Source organism: Saccoglossus kowalevskii, chromosome 1, assembly GCF_978046115.1.
Source record: "Saccoglossus kowalevskii chromosome 1, keSacKowa6.1, whole genome shotgun sequence".
Classification (NCBI taxonomy): Eukaryota; Metazoa; Hemichordata; class Enteropneusta; family Harrimaniidae; genus Saccoglossus; species Saccoglossus kowalevskii.
Genome location: NC_140641.1, coordinates 17,104,429 through 17,119,145, shown reverse-complemented (window position 1 = coordinate 17,119,145; position 14,717 = coordinate 17,104,429). Strand labels below are relative to the sequence as shown.

The window sequence follows — 14,717 nt, the reverse complement described above, 5'->3', positions numbered from 1 at the left end:
TGAATGTCTGAGTATTAATGTGGAACCAATGCTAATTGGTAGAGATTGTAATCTCATGTCTGGAGTTTCCTGAGGAACTCTGTCAAAGTCTGCTATATGAGCAAATTCTTGAAAACATTGATTTGGTTCATGAATGCTTTGATTTCAAGGAAATATTGTAATTTAATGATATGTTAATTGTGAATATGCAAATCAGGCACTATGTTTTAACGGGTACATGTATGTGTATGTTCATGAACCACCATTCTATATATATAAAGAAAACATTGGTCTATTAGCAAAATTGAGACTAAGTGCCCATAAACTAAACATCGAGATGGGAAGGCACAAAAGACCAAAAATAAAAACAGAAGACAGAAAATGTACTAAATGCAACCTACTTGAGGATGAAATTCATTACATCACAAAATGTGAACTTTACACAGATGAAAGAGAGTTGTTATATTCACATTTTTCAAAGAAAATTAACAATTTTCAACACTGTACAAACAAAGAAAAATTCATTCATATATTGAATACAAACAACAAATATTTACTAACAGAGCTTATCAAATTTATAAAAACAGCAAATACCATTAGAGAAAACCACCTAATGGGTCATTAATATTTTTTTTTTTAACATTATTTCATGTAACTGTATTGTAGTAGATTTTAGATATCTAACTTGTTATGTTTATTTTAACACCTTTATTGCATTTCATAAACCAAAATAGATATGTAATTCATTCTATAAGGTTGTAATAAAGAATTATCTTATTTTATCTTATGTTCTGAATGACAATGTGAGGCAAGGTATTGTGATCATAATCAGACATGTTCATTCATTTTCAGCTATAACAACATTTATGTATGATATTTAACATTTCACTGATAAATGTTACTGTATTTGCTCTATTAAAAATGCATCTCCAAAATCCAACCCTAAATCGCATTCGTTGAATACTTCATCATTAAAACATAACTGTTATTTATTTGAGTGTGTGCTACTAATAGAGCAAACACAGTATTACATTTTTATTATAATATTAATATAAGGTTTTGCGTGTTAAGTGCCTACATTTGTCACAAAGTACATTTTACAATTTTGAACTTTCGTGTTATTTTTTTCAGACCCTGATGTTGATGATCCTAAATTGCTGACCCTTGACCCTGGCGTGCATAAATTCAAATTTAATTTCCCATTACCAGATGGTCCGTTACCTTGTTCCTTAACGACTGATAAAGGATACGTCCGGTATAATATAGAAGCAACTCTATTGGACTGTATACGTGGAAAATACAATTTACATAAAGATAGGAGGTTTTTAGTTTTAGGAACGTCTCCAGATTTGACACAGGTTATTGACTTAATAGTAAGTATGAACTATTTTCTAACTATGTATTGTTGAAAAACTTAACTTAGGGGAGAGTAGGAAATCAAACGGGCGGTGCACCGCGGTCATTACCGCGGTGGTGGTGGGTGCTCGCCGTTCGACCCCATTTTCTGCAAATTTATGCATAGATTCCATGACGCCGGCTGACCGCGGTCTTCCGCGGTGGGCTCGCACAGCAATTCACACTTATTGTCAAGACCATTAATGAACACAAAGAACTGGGAAATTAAAAGGATCACAAAGTTCTAATGAAAAATTAAACCAATTTGGCTGAGCCAAAAGCTAGGAAACTAGTCTATAATAGTTGACATTATTTTATTTGCCTGAGCCTTGGAATGAAATCACAAAACGATCCAGAAAGACGTAGAAATCAACATAATATAAAATATGATTGCATTATTTTGTGAATATATATCATGCATGGTCTCAGAAAATGTTTAGAAAGATTAATCTTTCGCGTAGACCAAATATAATCACGCATAAGTATAAATTCAAAGTGTTTTAATACATTGGTGAGAGGTCGCATTTACGTGAACAAGAACATGCACTAAGAAGGAAAAGCAAGCCAAAGTCGAAACGGGGTGTATCATGGACTTGGTACAACATGCGCTGCGACAATTGAGTGATTGTCGACATCATTTTGGGGCACAATTGAACTTCAAGTACGTTGCGAAACTTGCTATGCGGCGATGCTGACATCAAGTGTGTGTTGACCGAAGTTTGACCCCAAGTCACGCACTGAACTGGTGCGTTACCTTAGCAACCCTTTTCTTTCTTGGTCCGCGCTTCGATCTCGTAAATTTGTTATTATATCCGACGGTACTGTAATAACACAACTTGTATCCAACTCTGTATTGGCTTTGAATATTTCAACATCGTTTACTAAGTGTGCTGCTTTTCTAATAATGCAAATATGTTTACAGTATTGCACGGGCTCTACGTATTTCAACTTTGCAATGTATTGCTTTTATAATAATTACGCAAACTAAGTTATTTTTATTATTGTTGGAACACTTACCCGGGCTATTGGGTCTGTGAATATTTCAATATTACCGACTTGATAGTGCGTTGCATTCGTAATTATTACGCAAATATAAACATGGGCGCATTTAAATCATTGAAAAAGATAGTCAGGTCCCGGAGTCAGGTGTCTAACGAAAGTCGAGAAAATATTTTAAATACTTGTGACTCATCGGTGAATTATTTTATTCGAAATAAAGTGAATATGTAATATTAACCATACAATAACATACAATATCATGCGTAATGTTAATTTTTTCTATAATAAATTCGCAGCGCACTTCGATCGCATTACTCGCGTACATTACGACTGAACTCTAATAACCATGTGTTTGAATTACGTGCGGCAATGGGCAATGACCTCAATGAGTTCACGCACTGACATTTAAATTCGGGCCACCCAGTTTGACGCAAAACGATATAGTTACTTAACATTTCTTCAACAAATCGGTAAACTCTCGTGAAGAGTTAACTGAAAGGCAACATCGTTTTTGACCAAAAAAACAAAAACACGTCAATATAAGATTATGTGTGCGAGGTTGGATTTATAAAACGTACATGACCGCTTAACTCTGTTTTTTTTTTAATAATCATGTCACACGTGAAACAAAGGAGACATTTTAGTTCGTCCATTTCTTGTTTACCGATCTTAAACTTTTTGTCTGGAATGCGATACAAGGCAAAGAATAAACATTAATGATACCCACCGTTGTCAAATCAACAAGAGGCTCGAATCAGGAAGGCTCGACTATTTAAAACTTCGTAAATAACATTCTTTTCATGTGGTAGACTTTATTCAAGTGTAACAAATGTAAGTGAAATGTATGGACGAGTCATAATACTCGTACCTTCGAAAGTTACGACTTTTACTCTTGGAATTGGTGATAAATACATGCATAAAATACAACATTGTTTCACGCAACAACAATTCGTATGCAGCATTGGACTTGGATGGATTTTTATATTAATAAAATATGTGGGCCGATAATATTACCATATGCTTAGTATTTCCATGCCAGCTATTTGAAACAAAGACTCATGGAATTACAAAGGAAACTGTTAAGTACGTATTTCACACCTTTCCTACGACCGCGGTTGCAACCGGTACTGGTTGCCACCGCCGTAGAGACCCTTAATTATAAGCAGTCCGCGGCTCTCCCCGGTGTACCGCGGAGAGTCGCTGTGATTACCATGGTGAACCGCCCGTTTGATTTCCTACTCTCCTTTTAACCAATACAAATTAAAATAAAGGTTGCTTCATACATGTAGATGGACTTTCACTGCTTGGAATTTGGGCAATTGCAAGATTTTATGGGTAAATTTCACAACAGTCACACTATGTTACAAAATGTTATAATTTTCACAGCCTCACAGAATTTGTGAAAATCAGTCTCTCGTAAAACCAAATTGGTACACTGTATGTCCTATTTGCTGTTGTTCAATTTCAGTTTTTGATTCTCATTGTTGTATTGCTGACCCATTAACAAATAAACAAGTTCACTCCATGTAAAAATATTCAATATACCATATTGTTTTAAAATGTGTCATTATATGAACTTAACTAAACGTTACCAGGGAGTTATTAATATAGGCTATATGTCCAAACCTTGCAGGAGTGGCACCCCCTGTACACTGTAAAAACTGCAACTATGAAAAAGACTTGAAAGGAGGGGTCAAGTTGGCATAGGGCCTACATGTACTTGTCTAATACCAGTCTTATAAAATAGAACTGGTGGCTTGTTTTCCTCCCTGGTGTTGAAACATATACCGGTATATTTGAATACATCAATATTGATTGTTTTTAATGGCAGGATATAATAATATCAAAACCAATTGATTAGTGAGGGCAGTATGGAATGTGTATGGTAAGATAATGTGTATAAGTACTTTGATGGGAGAGTAAAAACAGATGACATATTGGGTATTTTGACTTATCTTCCCTATGGATTGTAATCCATAGCATTGCCTACAGTGAGTAGTGTTTATCAGGGCACCAAATGATCCACTTTTGAGTCCGTAATCTTCTGTAAATCTTGTGTGGAATTAATTTGGCCATGAACAGGAAGTCTTTAAGTCACTACTCTCTTATTACTAAATACAGTAATTGCTCTATTAGTAACGCATGTACTCATGAATGACAGAGGTGTGTCTACTATGGTCATACGAAGTATGTTTCAATAATCCTGTATATGTGAATTTTGGTTTGAGTGTATTTCTGTCAGAGATTTTGTAATAAAAGGTGTTTCTCTAGTTCAAATAAGTAATATTTGTACAATTTAGTTTATAATGAATATAATTTTGGTTTATGCACCTTTAACAGAACAAAAACAGTTTTACTGGGAATATTACACCCTCAGTTTTTAGATGATTAGCTAGTAATTAGGCCCTGTACAACAAAGAGTAAAAACAGGGACTATTAGTTTGGGTTTCATCTACTGTCTGCTGATTTCATCAAATTTGGTATAGTGACTGTTTGCAGTTGCAGGTTCACATTGCTAATTTTTGATGGGTCTGCTGTCAATCATTTTGTTTTTTTCACTATACCTGTTTCTCTGGATCAAATCTTCACTGTTAAGTTTAATCTCAGTGACTTAACATGATTTTCGAGTATATTCTGCCCTGCCTACCGAACTTGTGGTATTAGGTTTGGGAGTCTGGTTTGTACTTGCAAAAAAGTAGGCACAGCAGTTACTTCAGTGGTCAAAATTGTTGCCTGACACAAAACTATTTCTCCGAAAAATTATTTCAGAATGTTAACCTTTTCACCACCAGTTCCTACTTTTCATCACAAATTCACAAAATAGTCCTGTTTATAGTCTTCACATTCCTCCAGAAGATTGGGACAAAAATAGTGTAATTTTTGGAGTGAAAATTGATTAAAATTGTGTCTGTTGCCCCCAAAATTAGGGTTCATTTCCAGAAATATACATGTAAGTATGATAACATAAGTGCAGAATAATTTGGGCGAGAAAGTCTGGTGATGAGAAAGTTAAAGTACTTTAAATATTGATGTGCATTATGTCATTTTTGTTGACTTGTTTTATTTTTATTTTTCAGTATATAACTGCGCCCTTGAACCCATATTTGGTCAAGTCCATGTCAAAGTACATATACCTGTACATGGAGCTGGCAGGATATGGGTTAATGCACTTGCTGTTATATTTGTATTCAGCCACATACATACATACATACATGCTGTAGTAATGACATGCTTGTATAGATACCAGCATGTACAGTATAAATAATCCTGTCAGGTCTGGTGTTCAGTATGTCCAGTAGGGAATGTTGTTGAATATCTTGCACTCATTAGTATTAGTGTGTTATGTAAACAATCCATGGGAGACATGATTGGATTGTGTGGTCTTAGAGATGACCACATGAGGTTAGTTGTCCGGTCATGTTACTGCAACTAGGTCCTATAGGTATTCCCCCACTTGCAGGCACCACATGATGTAATTTTGTATTTAAAAGATTTCAGCTGTTTATCTGGTTTTATGCTATACTGTGAAACTCAATTGAATCTCAACAGTGACAAGTATTATTTCATTCTTGCTAAAATTGCCCAGTCTATGTGGATTAGTCAAATTGGTGAAATAATTTGCCTTGCTTTGCAGACCCGCTTTGTCTGTCATGTGGGCTATACTCAGTAACCCTTCAAATGTTTTCTGACAATCTTAATTAATTTTCAATCAAACTGACATAACTTTCCTATTGGTTACATGATTTGATAACAAAATTAAAAAAAAAAAAATAATAAAAGTTGGCTGGCGTTATTGTTACTGCAGCATTTATCTTAAAGTTGTTTGCAGAAGTTAACATTTTGCAAAATACCAAACCAGTAATATGGTGGGAAAACATAATTGCATTGACAGGGGTTAAATACTAGTGTTGGTATTTGTAGGAATTGTGAGTATTTTTGAGAAAAAATAGATAACATTTCTGCACAGAAACCAGACCTTATAATAACAGATAAGTCAGACTGTGTGTGTGCATGCTGTGTTGAGCCATTAGATAACTGATCTTAAATAGTCAATCCATAAACTTTTAAGATAAATTGTTTTTATTACTTTGATGATTACTTCTAATTATTCCACCAAAATCATATCACAGTCATGCGAGTGGGGAATGTCTTGCTTAACCATGTTGGTCTGTACTCTGTGGTGGTCTGTTTATTCAACCCGAATCAGTAACCTATACAAGGCTAAGAGCTACATGTAGTACTGTCAAATCTGTATTAGAAACCGCGGCTTCTATTAAAATGGTACAATGCAATAGAGGGGATGCGGCTTCTATTAGAGCATCTACACATATGAGAAATGATGATTTTTTGGTTCTCAATTTTTCAAAAAGAATGGTTGCGACTTCTATTAGGGATGCGGCTTCTAATACAGATTTTACGGTAGTGTGTATAGTCAAATAATTTCATTTATTTCATATTGTCAAATAATATGAAAAATAAATGTAGTCTATTTGTTTAGGGGGATGCAATGGTCATGGATGATTTTAATTACTTTGTTCAAAAATCATACTGTGTTGTGTGTTTTTTATATTGTTTGTTGCATTTATTTCACACTTCAAATTTTTGTTTATATTCGATTGCTGTTATGGTATTTTTTATGAGTCATCATGCACATAATACAGCAGCACATCATGCATCGCCATAAACGTTCTGCATTCATTACTACAACATCCAACCATATCTAGATGCCTTTCCCTCCATCGTTATTTCATACTAGTATGAATCAGTATATGATCTTATAAATCCACCATTGAGGGTGTGACTTTGGCTAGTGACCAATGTTCAGGCAGCAAATCTATGTAGTAGCCAAATTTTAATGCCGACTCTCCATTGGCACCAAGATCTATTTTTGTTGACGGTGCCGACAGTCGGGACAGAGTCAGCATGTGCTAAAATCTGTAATGTGAACACCACTTGTGTTTGCTGTTTTATTCATCCATGTCCCCAAGATCACCTGCTAATAATTAGATTTGTAAATGTGAGTTCAGTGAACTTAAAGTGTTCAAGCTTGACAAATATTTGCTTCTAACTAATATGGTGCTCCTGTTGTGTACCTGTAACTTAACTTTACTTTGTCTTGAGGGACGGCATTGAAAGATTCACAGTTTGTTGATGAGTTTTATAAAAAACCCTGAAAAAATAAATGTTTCTGTGATTGAATATAATATCCTTGCAATCAGCGCTTTGAAAGCTGATGTGCTTAATTATCTTTTTACCTGGTCATGGAGATTAACTGGTCTCAATTTCACTTGCTTCCTTGAAAGGTTTGAAATTTGATAACCTGAAACCTATACAAACCCACCAAAGAGGACGCTCTTCAAGAGTTCTTTTTCATAAAAACGGGTCACTGTTGATTGAGGTTAAATAATATTAAATCATTCCAATTAATCCTAATTTGAATCTAATTTATCTTGCGTCGCTTAATTTTATTATTTGTTTTGTCTTAACAGGAACCTCTAGAACGAGAAGAAGAAAGAGCGATAGGTTGTTGCAATAAAACTGGTAATTTATCAATAAAAATAGAATTGGACAAAAAAGGCTATCAACCCGGTGAAAGCATGTATATAAATATGCAGCTACATAATAATAGTAGAACTAGGATATCATCAGTGTCATTACTATTAGTTCAGGTAAGCAACCCTGTGTGCCATTGTTTCAAAAGCCATTCAGTATGGCAGCAAAATAGGGACAGCTGTAATTTTCACTGATGTTTAATTTCACTATTTTGAGCTCACAAATCTGGAAAATTAAAGTAAATAATTAACATAGGTGTACAGTTATGGATTGAGGTCAATCATTCCGTGACAGAAACAAATAGGACAAATATCCTGGATTTAAGTCTCATTTCATTTTGTGGTGATTTGAAAAGATTTTACATCTTTATCTTTACATGGGATGTGAAATTAATTGATAATGATAATATAAATGGCCACTAGGTGGACATAATATTGTTATAATGATGATTACGAGAATATACATTGACTTTGTAACTATGGTAACTAAAGTACCACAGAATGGCAACTACTTTAAATAGTATCAAATTCCGAGTTGTTATGCACCTGGGATTTCTGTTTACTGGGTTTTCATTAATTATATTACTGGGAATTAAGAGCTTTCACAGTACAGTTGAAATATCGCGTATTGCAAAACATATTTTACAGCTGCATTTGCAAACTGTGTTGTTGCAATTTTTTTAGAAAATCACCAATGAGTGAAAACAGAAACCTGGTATTGTTTTTCTACACTGAATACTATGTAAAACGCCATTCACTTGGAGTACATTAAAGAGCCATAAGTAAAAAAATTGACAAACAAACGTCAGTGTCATACTGGCGTCAAAATATCATGTTGGGTTTGGCATATGCGAAAATATTTTTTGGGTAATTCTATGCTCAATAATGTGCTATGCATTGTTGATGTATCGGTCAATTTTGATGAAGTATTGCAATGCAATATTTATTTGTCATTGAGCTATGAAGTAGAATTTGAATTAAAAAAAAAACACCAAATCATTCGATTTTTGCAATACGCAAGATCTGGCACTGAATGGAACACCACCCATTTCCAAACTATATGCATGCTATTATCATATGGTATTGTCAGTGCCATCACATACAGCATTTGTTGTAATATATTAACATGTGTACATTATGACAGTCATTTTAGCTCACTATTGAACTGAAAAAATACAATAAAAGTTGGTGAAAAAATTGTGTCATGTCCCTTCAATATATATGTGTATTCTTCGATAGATATCGTCATTTACGGCGTCACCTCCAGGCCTGAGTGGCGCTATAGCAAAGGGTGTCTTTGGTAGAGCCACACAAACTAGGTCATGTAGGCAGGTTATGAGCAGACTTGAAGAGGAAGGATGTGGAGCAAGAAGTTCAAAAAGTTGGGTTCAAAAAGAACTCAAGATTCCAATTGCCTGCGCAACGACGGGACTAGAAGGATGTGCATTCATTGACGTGAAATACCACGTCGAGGTCAGTGTGTATGATATTAATAATGAACAATTGTTTTCATATATGTAACTTACTTCTTGTCTGTTAGAGGAACTTTATGCAAGACCAGTAGATACATGATTTGTCTGAAATGTTCAACTTACATTTGCGAGTACAGTTGCAGCCTTCTTTTTGGTCAAGCTTAAAGCGGGGGGAGTCGTCACCTGCGCATGCGTCAGATGGCCATAGCGTGTCATTGTTTACAAACAAGCATCTACCCATGAGCCTTAGCGTTCTTAGTGTGTGTTGTTTCCCCGTGCGTACGCAGGTGACGACCCTCCCGCTTTAAATCATAATTTACTAAACACTGTACATGTATGTGAATTATCAAAGGCTTGTTGGGCAAAAGTATGTTGGGTATAAATGTACAAAACAGTAAGGCAAGACAAATAAACTTTATTGTTCATTGATTTAGCTTCAACAAAAGGATTGTCGAGGGTTGTCTGTGCGACTTCCCAACTGCATTCATAGGCTTTGTTCACTACCGTTGATCAGCCTGTTCATTGTTTGCTAATATTTCCTTTGAAGTTTCTGCCTTGTGTACATTATTTAAAAGACATACAAGATGAGTATAAACATTTACCCTTTTTGGCATAAAAAATCACTGCCCAAATGTTTTCTCAAGAAAGATCTTATGAACAAGATTTTATTTTTGTCTGGCCTCAGTGTGAATAAGTATAGTAGACACTAGTAACTAACTTGGTATCTCATATTTCAGTTGCAGGCCTCATTCACAGGGTTTTGTAATCCAGATTTAATTATGAAATGCCCAGTAACACTTGGAGTATTTAATAGACATAGGCGGAGACATCATCATCATCATAGACATCACAATCATCATAATGCTTCTGGTGGAATCAATTCTACAGCAAATACAACTGGTACAACTGTTCCAACATCCGAGGGTCTACCAGCTGATCTTAGTGCAATGCAAAGCCAAATAGAACAAAGCTTAAGTAAGTATTTTTTTTAATGATATCTATAAATAGTTTATGCTTTTTCCATTCCTTGCATTCAACTTCAAATGTGGTGTCTTAAAACGCAAGTACAAAAATGTAGTCCAATTGTCATGGTGGACAACTCTAGTGAAATAGGGCCATCAGTGGTCACATCGATAATTTCTTTTGTTTTTTGTTGGATTTTTTTCATGAGAATTATTTTTTAGAAAGCTGAACAAATTTAATTTTATTTCTCGTCTTTTTCGCTTGTCATTTTGCTTTCGACTTCATCAGTTGATAACTTGTTTTAACCGCAGTGAAAGTGATTAACTTCTTTTGAATTTAGATCAGATCACTTTAATATAATGGACCAACATCAGCTAAACTACTTGCTGCTTGTTGTATTATTTTGAAGTAAACAACTACATCGTTTGTTATTGTAAATGTCATTTTTTGCAGTTAGTCTGTCTGTGTGGGTGGGTGTGTGTGTGTGTGTGTGTGTGTGTGTGTGTGTGTGTGTGTGTGTGTGTGTGTGTGTGTGTGTGTCAGTCTGTTCCACTGCTATCTCAAGAACCATACATCAGTTTTTGATGAAACTTTGTGCATAGATGCTCTGGGCCAATGCGCAGATTTGATTAGGTTTTGGTAAAAATTCGTGCATATTAATTATCTAATTTGCATGATAATTAGCTAATTTTTAGCTGTTCCATGACTGTTCCACTGATATCTAAACCACCACTCATTGGATTTTGATGAAACTTGGTACATAGATGCTCTAAACTTATGCGCAGATTTGATTAGTTTTTGGTAAAAATCTGTGCATATTAATTACCTAATTTGCATAACAATTAGTCAATTTTCGGTTTTTTTACCACTGATACCTCAAGTACTAATCATGAGATTTCAATGAAATTTCGTACATAGATATCATAGGACACTGCGCAGACCTGATAGTTTTTAGGGTAATATCAGTACATATTTATTACCTAATTTGCATAATTAATTAATTTGCAGCTTTTGATATTTCAAGTAGTAAGCATTACATTTCAATAAAACTTGATACATAGATGACTAAGGACTATGCAGAGACCTGATTATTTTCAGGGTAACTAAATGTGCATATTAACTACCTAATTTACATAATTAACCAATTCCAAGCTATCACACTTATATCTAAAGTACTAATTATTCCATTTCAATGAAACTTAGTACAAAGATGCTCTAGGACAATGTACAGACCTGATTAGTTTGGGGTAAAAATCTGTTCATAATAATTTATAATTTTGTTTGGTTCCAATCACATTTCAATAAAACTTGGTACATAGATTTTCTGTTACATTGCACAGACCTCATTAGTTTTACATTCAAATCTGTTCATATTAATTTTCTGAGTTGCATAATTGGTTTTCAGTTTTCAATATCTCAAGTACAAGTAATTTCGAATTATTTTTAATGTGTCTCCAATACTCTCAACACATGGGAGTTCTTTCTAAGCTTTCTTTGATCCTATTTATTATCTCATTATGTTATGTAATCATTCTCATTACAGACTTATCAGCTGGTGATGTTCTTGCTATTGTTTAGACATGGAGTCGTTACAAACACTGTTTGACCACCAAATGAACTCTAAATGTACTATTTATTACAAAACATGGTGTATCCAATGTTTTCCGGTGATATTCTGCAGTATTGTTGCCATGTGTGTCCACAATAATTACATTGATGAAATGTAACACTGAATGACATAATTTGCAAGATCTACAACAGATCTTTGGAATATGTGGTGAAAGGAATCGCTCCAAGGAATTCTCGCAATGTATGAATGTCAGCGCCATTATAAAGCCAACATGTGCTTCCATGTACCCATAGAACCTTGCCAACTGTAGGAATATTGCCTTAATAAAATGTTCAAAGTGCCAAATGTGCCAACTATTTGCTGATTCCTGCTTGTACTACCATGGATTAGCTACACCAGTCGACAGAATATTCCCTCAGCAGAAGTAATCCATGACACATTATATTCAAAATATTCGACAGTCAGTGATGCAAAGTAGCCATTTCATAGCACTCCAACGTAAGGCATTGGCTTTAAACTAATCGCTGAGAAACCATATCCCATGATGATATTGTATGATACTTCATACTGTGTATAGTATACCAACCAGGAATATAAGGGAAGATTACTACCCTATAAAGTAGAATACTCATTCCAGCCATCAACTGACACTGCAGTACAGTATTAGTTTTTTGTAGAAAAAGTAAGAAAGGAGGGTGGGAGGGAGGGAAGGAAGGAAGGAAGAGGGGTATTCAGTCATCATGCTTTATTTATTTTATTACTTTGTTTTTATTTTTTACAAAAATGAAGTTACATTGTAACCATGTAAGTTTAATGTTATGCCGCATTCTGATGTATTTTATACTTTATGGCTTATATGTTTTTTTTTTAATATATGTGTCTAATACGCGCCAGGCATTGTGTAGCCTGCCACCTAGCAACTGCCCATTTCAAAATGGCTGACTACCAGCTTCTATGTTTCTACTATTTTTACTATGTACTTACGTGAGTAACATTATGATACCTTGAAAACAAATTTCTGACTCGCAAAATCTGAGGGTGACCTTAACTTGGAGACTGCTCTGGGTTCCAACTGTGATAGCGATTGCTATAATGAATTTTCATTCTGTCCTATTTTGATTCAAAATGACTGACATTTTGATTTTGTATTTCTGTCCAAAAATTCTTGATTCAGTTGAACTGATCGGACAAAATCTTTATAATAACGAGCATTTAACACAAAACAGTATTTTTCATATTTTTTATAAGGAATCATGAAAGCTATTAATGCATTACAAAATTATGTTTCTTATTACAGAATGTGATACAAACAGCATGATTCTTCTCTTAAAAAAAGTAAATAAACTGTGCCTTGATATTATATACCCTAAATAAAGACTTAAATGACATTTATATTCTAAATTTGATATCGAATAACTTTGTACTTTTTATCCCTTTTACAATGTACAATAATGGTGAATTTTAATATATCTGACGTGGCACTTTTAGTTCGTGGATTCAAACTGGAATATTGCTGTAATCAGTCATTCTAAAGAATATGTATTTCTTATATTTATATGTCTTTGATGCTTTATTCCACACTAATGGAGTTATAGAGCTCTTTTAGATTGCTTGGGTTGCAGGCACTGCCATGACATACCTATCAAAATACTTTGTATTTTTCTATCAATGAAGATGTGATTTTAGTAGTTATATTCAGCGAAAAAAAAAACACAAGTCCTTGGGAAATCTATTTATGTTATCATCAAAGGGGTGATGACGCCTAAGACAACACTACCTGTTGTTCCGGGGCCAAGAGTTTGAACTGATGGACAACCTAATACGACCGTGAAATTTTTAAAATACTATTCAGATTTAATTGATTTGCTAGAGGAGAAACTTATGGAGCAGCTGCAAGTTCATCTGATTGGCACAAAATATGTACATCAAATGTTATAATACTTTTCATGTTGGAGACTCTTGTACTTCAACATGTTCCAAGGATTCTACAATCTATGTTGTAACTAGCGTTTATTGCAAAATATTGAATCAATGAATGTACATTACTATGTCTTTCATATACAATTGAAATGTCTAACTGATTACTGTATAAATTGATTTGAGAGAAACATATTTTCGCAAGTCATCAAAAATTTCAAAATTTGTACACAGCAAAAATTCCTAACAACAAAAAATGATTGAAATTTCTCATTTGAAAAAACTGAACTTGTTTCATATATGCATTTTGTTGGTACATTGTAATTGTCTTCATCAATGTTTTTACTAACTTTAGTTCTTAAAACTGTGCAGACTTGGAAATAGTATTTATTTAGCAACAGTGGTTTTTGCTAAACCCATGTCTTATGTGCCCCATTGAGCATATTACAGCCATGATCACATTTTATATTTATATACATATTATGTGTCTGTGTGTAGAAAAGAAAGCTCTAGATGTTTTGTGTCATCGGTATCTATGCTGTAGCGAACAATTTTTACAAAGAATGGATTTTTATATGATTATTTTGAGAAGAAAAGATATCTCAAATACTTAAAAGAAAACAATCTTTTTGTGGTTATCCGTTTGTTCACATTTTGTATCAAAAACGTACACATCCATTAAATATTTGATTCAACCACAAGTATACATTTCTTGGGTTTTATCAAGACACTATCTTATAAAGAGAGTACACATCATCAAACCTTACATCAGACCTTATTTTCAAAGACGAGTGATCCCTCCACTCGCCCTATCGCTCACCCAAATCAAGACACTATCTCATAAAGAGAGTACACATCATCAAACCTTAC

General features: G+C 34.2%; 1 protein-coding gene across 1 annotated transcript in view; it reads left to right on the top strand.

Annotated features, from left to right (window-relative positions):
* The window catches only part of LOC144343823 (arrestin domain-containing protein 4-like), a 39,372-nt gene extending 24,901 nt beyond the window's left edge, over positions 1–14,471 (top strand). Inside the window, exons 3-7 of the mRNA XM_085499684.1 lie at positions 1,111–1,352; positions 7,863–8,042; positions 9,165–9,398; positions 10,135–10,372; positions 11,904–14,471. Coding sequence (XP_085355810.1) covers positions 1,111–1,352; positions 7,863–8,042; positions 9,165–9,398; positions 10,135–10,372; positions 11,904–11,938 — 929 coding nt within the window. The 3' untranslated portion in view covers positions 11,939–14,471. The remainder of the gene's footprint in view (positions 1–1,110; positions 1,353–7,862; positions 8,043–9,164; positions 9,399–10,134; positions 10,373–11,903) is intronic.
* The last annotated feature ends 246 nt before the right edge of the window (positions 14,472–14,717 follow it).